The sequence below is a fragment of the Papaver somniferum genome, chromosome 7 (genome assembly GCF_003573695.1).
Source record: "Papaver somniferum cultivar HN1 chromosome 7, ASM357369v1, whole genome shotgun sequence".
Classification (NCBI taxonomy): Eukaryota; Viridiplantae; Streptophyta; class Magnoliopsida; order Ranunculales; family Papaveraceae; genus Papaver; species Papaver somniferum.
The window spans coordinates 1142976-1154336 of record NC_039364.1 but is presented as its reverse complement, the minus strand read 5'-3'; the positions used below and the strand labels follow the sequence as shown (position 1 = coordinate 1154336).

At 34.9% G+C, this 11361-nt stretch overlaps 1 protein-coding gene across 1 annotated transcript; it reads right to left on the bottom strand.

Moving 5' to 3' along the window:
• Positions 1-3311: 3311 nt before the first annotated feature.
• On the bottom strand, positions 3312-3623 carry LOC113292671 (antimicrobial peptide 1-like). The gene has a single exon (XM_026541551.1). It carries the CDS (start codon positions 3621-3623, stop codon positions 3312-3314), a length of 312 nt encoding a protein of 103 aa, XP_026397336.1.
• Between the last annotated feature and the right edge of the window lie 7738 nt (positions 3624-11361).

Below are 11361 nucleotides of genomic sequence, written 5' to 3'. Positions count from 1 at the left end.
AAAAGATAATGATGCAAAAAAAAAAAAACAAAACAGGAATCCATAAAGAAAATATTATCCTAGCGTTAATTATGTACATACTAACAATTAACATGTATGTACACACTAACAATTAACATGCGTATAATTATGTACATAAAGATAAAGAAACAGGTGTATAATTTTGTACACATTAAGAAGAGTTTTGTGTTTTTGGTTGATGATTAACTAATCAAGTTGAAGGCGTTCTTATAATAAAATATTGTATTCTTATCTGACTATTTCTTAAAAATCAGTAGAAGGACATAAGATTTTCTGTCACCATTCAATGTGTTGCCCAAAATAAACTTAGGTGCACAATTAGCGTCTCTTGCCGTGACATAAGTGCTGATTTATTGAAAACTATGAGATTAGTGTTCTTCAATTGGGATGGTCTAGGGTCTTGCCTTACGGTCATATTTTATAAGGATTCAGTTTCGTCACTTACACATGACATATCAACAAGGAGAATCTGGTCACTTGAAATGGCAGGAGACATAAGTCTTGTTTGAGATTGTTTTTTTTTTTTTAACCAAAAGCACTTTGTAATAAACATGTAACAAACTTTTACCAAAAATTATGTTTGGTAAAATTCACAGCAATGCGCAGCACAACACTACAGAAGAGCACTTTTCTTGTAGGGGTGAAATATCGTACAACGTAAAAATTTGATATGAAGTGTCGCGTGCCCTAAGGTAACGATTTAAGAACGCGACGGAATGATATCCATATCAACGCGTTGCGCGACAGATAAATACAACTTCTGAAAAGTAAATGAATAAGACAAACAGAGTCCGAGCATGTGAGTCTTGGTTGTCTTCTACAAGGATAATTATCTATATAAGGAGCTAGAAGACATTTTAAGAGAGAGAAATCAATTTTAAGAGAGATCATTTTATGAGAGAAATAAGTTGAAAAAGAGAAAGACCACACAAATATCTTTTGCTTCTTCTCTTTCAACCATCACCACCACCACCCAAATCTAGAGCTCTACCAAAATCCCATTAATGGAGATTCTAAATGTAATACTCATGTAATTTTAACATTCATAGTGAAGAACCATGGATGTATGTCACATTGATCGAACCATGTAAAAAATCTTTGTGTCTCATTACTTTTCTGGCACTTTTATCATCCTTTTCATTACTCAACAAGTTTAGATTTATATAATATCATAAGAGGTGTAATTGTGGGATTTAGAAACATAGAGGACTAGAGGATTTAGTTTTCCTGTAACTTGTTGGTTCAAGAAGATTTGGTATTAACATTTAATTTTTATGAATATTTGAAGTTGTGTAGTATGTACATCTTTCTAGTTATACAAAGTTTAGAGGCAAAAATGAAAGTTCCAGCGGAAGATTTCATCTCCTGAAGACAAATGGTATTGAATTTCGGAGAAATCTAATAACGACAGGAAAAAGGCGCAGTTCAGGAGAAGTGAAGCTCAATCATGAAGCCCGAAGACAAGTACAAATACGATATTAAATTTTTGTTTGGAAAAGTACAGGCAGAAGAGTTGGTGAAGACTGGTAAAAAAGAAGCAGGTCCCAGGGTCGAATCAACCTTTCCCGCAATATATTTTCTTGAATTTCCAAGGGCGAAGATACGAATAACTGCTCAATGGTGTTCTTGTTTTGATGTTGATTCCTTCCATCTCCTTGAGAAGCTATATATGCTGGATCGTCCGAAATTGAGAAGCCTACCGAACAAATTTCCTTCTCTTAAGGTATTGAGATTATTCAGAACCAGCGGCAAGGCAGTAAACTCAATATCTTAAGAGATTAATCAGAACCAGCGGCAAGGAGGTAAACTGAATATTATCCGTCATTAGAGGAGGTGGATGTCTGATCTCTTTCAGATCCATTGATATATACTCCCTCCGTTCTTTTTTAATAGGTCAGTTCTGTAAATAAAAGTTTCAAAAAAATAGGCCAGTTTCCTAATTGGGAAAGTCAAATGTTATTTTAATTTTTTAGGACCACTTTTCTCTTAACTACTTTTGATGACAAGTGTCATGTGGACCACTTCACTTTAATTCTTTTGCTGACAAGTGTCATGGGGACCATTTCACTTCACTTCTTTTATTGACAAGTGTCATGAGGACCACTTTCAATGATTAATTCTCTTAATTTCCTTAAATTTCTCAAAAAACAAAATTGGCCTATTAAAAAGAAACGGAGAAAGTATAATTCTCCAGAACTGATATATTTACCACTGGGGGCATTAGTCCAAGACAATACTCCGAATCTTTATTCTTTAGAGATCAGTAATTGTTCTGAGTTTCAAGGTTTTGGTGATGATGATGATGATCGGAACAGCAACAGCAGCAACAATACCCTTCAAAGGTTGGAATTATCATGTTGCCCTGTTTTAACATCTCTACCGGATTTGCGATCAGGGACTTCTCTTCGTGAACTAATCATACGGAAGTGCGACAGATCAAAGGAGTCTACACCCTATGATCTCAAGACATCACTCTCCTTTCTTGATACACTCAATGTTGATTCATATAAAGATTAAATGGTGAACCAATTATTTCTAGAGTACTTTCAATGGTGAATTTTACTGGTCTTGGTTGATTGGATTTACTCTTATTCGACTTTGTTTGGTGCTTCTCGGGTCATTTGAGATGATATAATGAGGAACTGAGTAGCAACGATGAAAACCAAATGACAACTTGTTAGAGCAGTCTTATGCTGTATTTTCATTTGCAGCAAGAGCCTAACCAGTACATCATTCCGAGTCATTTGAATCAAACTGAGCTCTTTAATTCTCTGCTCGGCTTCTAATTTTATCTAAACTGAGAATTCATTTTATCACTGTATATTTATCTCTTTTCTACGCGTTTGTTTTTGAACGGTTTGCCCCAGCAAAATGATTTTTTGGTGGCTGTGACTCCTGAGTGCTAACCTAGCTGTGAAGAGTAACAGTTAACTATCCAAAAATTGAAAGACTGTATATCCCTTTTTGTTTTTTTGGGTGTTCTTCTGTTTCTTGACTGTTCTTATCTCTCTCGTAGGCCTATTTAATACAGTTCTTGCTTTTGGGGGGATAAAAAGGGATGTGACATTAGATAAAATTCATTTCATTAAAATAGTGTTGAGATAACACTCACAAAGCTACTAGAAATTAGATAACCATTACACACATATACCTCACAAGCAACTCACAATAAACGAGATAAAGCCAAAAACTATTACCACCTTGCTATTTTACTCATGGCGTTATTTATTGGATCCAAAGGGATCGAAACACATAATAGTAGAGCTAGTCACTTTTGGCATCACGTATACTTAACACTGAATAAACATACTCTTCCATGTATATGCGTCACAGCTACGGGAATCACCACGGAGGATAAATTGAGATGCACCCTCGCAATTAGACTGCCAATACATGGCAGCACTTTGTCCACCGTAAGTAAATTCATAACCACCTCGTAGACCAATGTTTGAACACCCACATTTCAAATGCCTTTCAGCACGATTGTTGCACCCTGGTCCAGCGTACACTATAATAGAACTTGCATTTGCCAATTCACTCACGACAGCCATGAGGACCAGAACCATGAATAGTACGGACACTGATTTCTTAATAGCTGTCATAGTTTCGGATATCAGACCGCCTTATGAAATGGAATGCAAGAAAAAAGAAAATCTTTCTCTATGGGTTTCCTGAAGTTGTGGATTTGTGTTTATGATGCGATGTAGGTATTTATAGGTGAAAGTATTAGAAGGACGTAGTATTACTTGTGAAAACATTAATGGAAGGAATCGATTATAGTTCATCACTTTATCATTCCCGGAGGCTGATTTGCAGCCTTAGTTGACAGGATTGCCTATTGTAGCCATAATGCACATGGTTTGGAACTGCATTCAGAATATAATATTCAGATTCAGTTTCCAAGTGATGATAAAGTCCATTTCAGAAACCGTTTTAAATTATCCATTTTATGGTGTTGGTATAATTTGTAGCTGGATATATATATCCAATTCGGTGGTCAAAAATGAACACGAAAATTCCACCTATTATGGCAGGTTTTTTCGGGATACCAGTTCAGTAGCCCCCAATTTTGAAGATAAGTGCCATATTTTTTAAGTTTCAGATGAGTGCACCTCGTACAGCCGGTATAACAAAATAAATGCACATAAAGATTGTACCAGTCTTTAACCTTTCAAAAGAATATCTTCACCGATTTCACAAGGAATAAATGGTTAGAGAGGGCACAAGTGAAGAATTTACCTTTCCAACTTCACTGTTCAGAGATGCAACTCGTTTTATTGCTAAGGATATCGTTATCTACAGAAAAAAAAAAATGAAATCACGAGAAGCCAAGATAGGATGAAAGAAAATATAAGACAAATAAAGTAGAAAAAAAAGGGTAACAAAAAAATAGTGGTGAACATAAAATATATTTTGCACATCGACCATTTAAAATAATTTTTCTATTGATTATGGACTTTTCATAAAGAAATTATGAGCTATTGAAATTATTGGTGACTCTCGACGTAGATTCAACTCAATGAAAAAAAGATAATGATGCAAAAAAAAAAAACAAAACAGGAATCCATAAAGAAAATATTATCCTAGCGTTAATTATGTACATACTAACAATTAACATGTATGTACACACTAACAATTAACATGCGTATAATTATGTACATAAAGATAAAGAAACAGGTGTATAATTTTGTACACATTAAGAAGAGTTTTGTGTTTTTGGTTGATGATTAACTAATCAAGTTGAAGGCGTTCTTATAATAAAATATTGTATTCTTATCTGACTATTTCTTAAAAATCAGTAGAAGGACATAAGATTTTCTGTCACCATTCAGTGTGTTGCCCAAAATAAACTTAGGTGCACAATTAGCGTCTCTTGCCGTGACATAAGTGCTGATTTATTGAAAACTATGAGATTAGTGTTCTTCAATTGGGATGGTCTAGGGTCTTGCCTTACGGTCATATTTTATAAGGATTCAGTTTCGTCACTTACACATGACATATCAACAAGGAGAATCTGGTCACTTGAAATGGCAGGAGACATAAGTCTTGTTTGAGATTGTTTTTTTTTTTTTAACCAAAAGCACTTTGTAATAAACATGTAACAAACTTTTACCAAAAATTATGTTTGGTAAAATTCACAGCAATGCGCAGCACAACACTACAGAAGAGCACTTTTCTTGTAGGGGTGAAATATCGTACAACGTAAAAATTTGATATGAAGTGTCGCGTGCCCTAAGGTAACGATTTAAGAACGCGACGGAATGATATCCATATCAACGCGTTGCGCGACAGATAAATACAACTTCTGAAAAGTAAATGAATAAGACAAACAGAGTCCGAGCATGTGAGTCTTGGTTGTCTTCTACAAGGATAATTATCTATATAAGGAGCTAGAAGACATTTTAAGAGAGAGAAATCAATTTTAAGAGAGATCATTTTATGAGAGAAATAAGTTGAAAAAGAGAAAGACCACACAAATATCTTTTGCTTCTTCTCTTTCAACCATCACCACCACCACCCAAATCTAGAGCTCTACCAAAATCCCATTAATGGAGATTCTAAATGTAATACTCATGTAATTTTAACATTCATAGTGAAGAACCATGGATGTATGTCACATTGATCGAACCATGTAAAAAATCTTTGTGTCTCATTACTTTTCTGGCACTTTTATCATCCTTTTCATTACTCAACAAGTTTAGATTTATATAATATCATAAGAGGTGTAATTGTGGGATTTAGAAACATAGAGGACTAGAGGATTTAGTTTTCCTGTAACTTGTTGGTTCAAGAAGATTTGGTATTAACATTTAATTTTTATGAATATTTGAAGTTGTGTAGTATGTACATCTTTCTAGTTATACAAAGTTTAGAGGCAAAAATGAAAGTTCCAGCGGAAGATTTCATCTCCTGAAGACAAATGGTATTGAATTTCGGAGAAATCTAATAACGACAGGAAAAAGGCGCAGTTCAGGAGAAGTGAAGCTCAATCATGAAGCCCGAAGACAAGTACAAATACGATATTAAATTTTTGTTTGGAAAAGTACAGGCAGAAGAGTTGGTGAAGACTGGTAAAAAAGAAGCAGGTCCCAGGGTCGAATCAACCTTTCCCACAATATATTTTCTTGAATTTCCAAGGGCGAAGATACGAATAACTGCTCAATGGTGTTCTTGTTTTGATGTTGATTCCTTCCATCTCCTTGAGAAGCTATATATGCTGGATCGTCCGAAATTGAGAAGCCTACCGAACAAATTTCCTTCTCTTAAGGTATTGAGATTATTCAGAACCAGCGGCAAGGCAGTAAACTCAATATCTTAAGAGATTAATCAGAACCAGCGGCAAGGAGGTAAACTGAATATTATCCGCCATTAGAGGAGGTGGATGTCTGATCTCTTTCAGATCCATTGATATATACTCCCTCCGTTCTTTTTTAATAGGTCAGTTCTGTAAATAAAAGTTTCAAAAAAATAGGCCAGTTTCCTAATTGGGAAAGTCAAATGTTATTTTAATTTTTTAGGACCACTTTTCTCTTAACTACTTTTGATGACAAGTGTCATGTGGACCACTTCACTTTACTTCTTTTGCTGACAAGTGTCATGGGGACCATTTCACTTCACTTCTTTTATTGACAAGTGTCATGAGGACCACTTTCAATGATTAATTCTCTTAATTTCCTTAAATTTCTCTAAAAACAAAATTGGCCTATTAAAAGGAAACGGAGAAAGTATAATTCTCCAGAACTGATATATTTACCACTGGGGGCATTAGTCCAAGACAATACTCCGAATCTTTATTCTTTAGAGATCAGTAATTGTTCTGAGTTTCAAGGTTTTCGTGATGATGATGATGATCGGAACAGCAACAGCAGCAACAATACCCTTCAAAGGTTGGAATTATCATGTTGCCCTGTTTTAACATCTCTACCGGATTTGCGATCAGGGACTTCTCTTCGTGAACTAATCATACGGAAGTGCGACAGATCAAAGGAGTCTACACCCTATGATCTCAAGACATCACTCTCCTTTCTTGATACACTCAATGTTGATTCATATAAAGATTAAATGGTGAACCAATTATTTCTAGAGTACTTTCAATGGTGAATTTTACTGGTCTTGGTTGATTGGATTTACTCTTATTCGACTTTGTTTGGTGCTTCTCGGGTCATTTGAGATGATATAATGAGGAACTGAGTAGCAACGATGAAAACCAAATGACAACTTGTTAGAGCAGTCTTATGCTGTATTTTCATTTGCAGCAAGAGCCTAACCAGTACATCATTCCGAGTCATTTGAATCAAACTGAGCTCTTTAATTCTCTGCTCGACTTCTAATTTTATCTAAACTGAGAATTCATTTTATCACTGTATATTTATCTCTTTTCTACGCGTTTGTTTTTGAACGGTTTGCCCCAGCAAAATGATTTTTTGGTGGCTGTGACTCCTGAGTGCTAACCTAGCTGTGAAGAGTAACAGTTAACTATCCAAAAATTGAAAGACTGTATATCCCTTTTTGTTTTTTTGGGTGTTCTTCTGTTTCTTGACTGTTCTTATCTCTCTCGTAGGCCTATTTAATACAGTTCTTGCTTTTGGGGGGATAAAAAGGGATGTGACATTAGATAAAATTCATTTCATTAAAATAGTGTTGAGATAACACTCACAAAGCTACTAGAAATTAGATAACCATTACACACATATACCTCACAAGCAACTCACAATAAACGAGATAAAGCCAAAAACTATTACCACCTTGCTATTTTACTCATGGCGTTATTTATTGGATCCAAAGGGATCGAAACACATAATAGTAGAGCTAGTCACTTTTGGCATCACGTATACTTAACACTGAATAAACATACTCTTCCATGTATATGCGTCACAGCTACGGGAATCACCACGGAGGATAAATTGAGATGCACCCTCGCAATTAGACTGCCAATACATGGCAGCACTTTGTCCACCGTAAGTAAATTCATAACCACCTCGTAGACCAATGTTTGAACACCCACATTTCAAATGCCTTTCAGCACGATTGTTGCACCCTGGTCCAGCGTACACTATAATAGAACTTGCATTTGCCAATTCACTCACGACAGCCATGAGGACCAGAACCATGAATAGTACGGACACTGATTTCTTAATAGCTGTCATAGTTTCGGATATCAGACCGCCTTATGAAATGGAATGCAAGAAAAAAGAAAATCTTTCTCTATGGGTTTCCTGAAGTTGTGGATTTGTGTTTATGATGCGATGTAGGTATTTATAGGTGAAAGTATTAGAAGGACGTAGTATTACTTGTGAAGACATTAATGGAAGGAATCGATTATAGTTCATCACTTTATCATTCCCGGAGGCTGATTTGCAGCCTTAGTTGACAGGATTGCCTATTGTAGCCATAATGCACATGGTTTGGAACTGCATTCAGAATATAATATTCAGATTCAGTTTCCAAGTGATGATAAAGTCCATTTCAGAAACCGTTTTAAATTATCCATTTTATGGTGTTGGTATAATTTGTAGCTGGATATATATATCCAATTCGGTGGTCAAAAATGAACACGAAAATTCCACCTATTATGGCAGGTTTTTTCGGGATACCAGTTCAGTAGCCCCCAATTTTGAAGATAAGTGCCATATTTTTTAAGTTTCAGATGAGTGCACCTCGTACAGCCGGTATAACAAAATAAATGCACATAAAGATTGTACCAGTCTTTAACCTTTCAAAAGAATATCTTCACCGATTTCACAAGGAATAAATGGTTAGAGAGGGCACAAGTGAAGAATTTACCTTTCCAACTTCACTGTTCAGAGATGCAACTCGTTTTATTGCTAAGGATATCGTTATCTACAGAAAAAAAATATATGAAATCACGACAAGCCAAGATAGGATGAAAGAAAATATAAGACAAATAAAGTAGAAAAAAAAGGGTAACAAAAAAATAGTGGTGAACATAAAATATATTTTGCACATCGACCATTTAAAATAATTTTTCTATTGATTATGGACTTTTCATAAAGAAATTATGAGCTATTGAAATTATTGGTGACTCTCGACGTAGATTCAACTCAATGAAAAAAAGATAATGATGCAAAAAAAAAAAACAAAACAGGAATCCATAAAGAAAATATTATCCTAGCGTTAATTATGTACATACTAACAATTAACATGTATGTACACACTAACAATTAACATGCGTATAATTATGTACATAAAGATAAAGAAACAGGTGTATAATTTTGTACACATTAAGAAGAGTTTTGTGTTTTTGGTTGATGATTAACTAATCAAGTTGAAGGCGTTCTTATAATAAAATATTGTATTCTTATCTGACTATTTCTTAAAAATCAGTAGAAGGACATAAGATTTTCTGTCACCATTCAGTGTGTTGCCCAAAATAAACTTAGGTGCACAATTAGCGTCTCTTGCCGTGACATAAGTGCTGATTTATTGAAAACTATGAGATTAGTGTTCTTCAATTGGGATGGTCTAGGGTCTTGCCTTACGGTCATATTTTATAAGGATTCAGTTTCGTCACTTACACATGACATATCAACAAGGAGAATCTGGTCACTTGAAATGGCAGGAGACATAAGTCTTGTTTGAGATTGTTTTTTTTTTTTTAACCAAAAGCACTTTGTAATAAACATGTAACAAACTTTTACCAAAAATTATGTTTGGTAAAATTCACAGCAATGCGCAGCACAACACTACAGAAGAGCACTTTTCTTGTAGGGGTGAAATATCGTACAACGTAAAAATTTGATATGAAGTGTCGCGTGCCCTAAGGTAACGATTTAAGAACGCGACGGAATGATATCCATATCAACGCGTTGCGCGACAGATAAATACAACTTCTGAAAAGTAAATGAATAAGACAAACAGAGTCCGAGCATGTGAGTCTTGGTTGTCTTCTACAAGGATAATTATCTATATAAGGAGCTAGAAGACATTTTAAGAGAGAGAAATCAATTTTAAGAGAGATCATTTTATGAGAGAAATAAGTTGAAAAAGAGAAAGACCACACAAATATCTTTTGCTTCTTCTCTTTCAACCATCACCACCACCACCCAAATCTAGAGCTCTACCAAAATCCCATTAATGGAGATTCTAAATGTAATACTCATGTAATTTTAACATTCATAGTGAAGAACCATGGATGTATGTCACATTGATCGAACCATGTAAAAAATCTTTGTGTCTCATTACTTTTCTGGCACTTTTATCATCCTTTTCATTACTCAACAAGTTTAGATTTATATAATATCATAAGAGGTGTAATTGTGGGATTTAGAAACATAGAGGACTAGAGGATTTAGTTTTCCTGTAACTTGTTGGTTCAAGAAGATTTGGTATTAACATTTAATTTTTATGAATATTTGAAGTTGTGTAGTATGTACATCTTTCTAGTTATACAAAGTTTAGAGGCAAAAATGAAAGTTCCAGCGGAAGATTTCATCTCCTGAAGACAAATGGTATTGAATTTCGGAGAAATCTAATAACGACAGGAAAAAGGCGCAGTTCAGGAGAAGTGAAGCTCAATCATGAAGCCCGAAGACAAGTACAAATACGATATTAAATTTTTGTTTGGAAAAGTACAGGCAGAAGAGTTGGTGAAGACTGGTAAAAAAGAAGCAGGTCCCAGGGTCGAATCAACCTTTCCCGCAATATATTTTCTTGAATTTCCAAGGGCGAAGATACGAATAACTGCTCAATGGTGTTCTTGTTTTGATGTTGATTCCTTCCATCTCCTTGAGAAGCTATATATGCTGGATCGTCCGAAATTGAGAAGCCTACGGAACAAATTTCCTTCTCTTAAGGTATTGAGATTATTCAGAACCAGCGGCAAGGCAGTAAACTCAATATCTTAAGAGATTAATCAGAACCAGCGGCAAGGAGGTAAACTGAATATTATCCGCCATTAGAGGAGGTGGATGTCTGATCTCTTTCAGATCCATTGATATATACTCCCTCCGTTCTTTTTTAATAGGTCAGTTCTGTAAATAAAAGTTTCAAAAAAATAGGCCAGTTTCCTAATTGGGAAAGTCAAATGTTATTTTAATTTTTTAGGACCACTTTTCTCTTAACTACTTTTGATGACAAGTGTCATGTGGACCACTTCACTTTACTTCTTTTGCTGACAAGTGTCATGGGGACCATTTCACTTCACTTCTTTTATTGACAAGTGTCATGAGGACCACTTTCAATGATTAATTCTCTTAATTTCCTTAAATTTCTCAAAAAACAAAATTGGCCTATTAAAAAGAAACGGAGAAAGTATAATTCTCCAGAACTGATATATTTACCACTGGGGGCATTAGTCCAAGACAATACTCCGAATCTTTA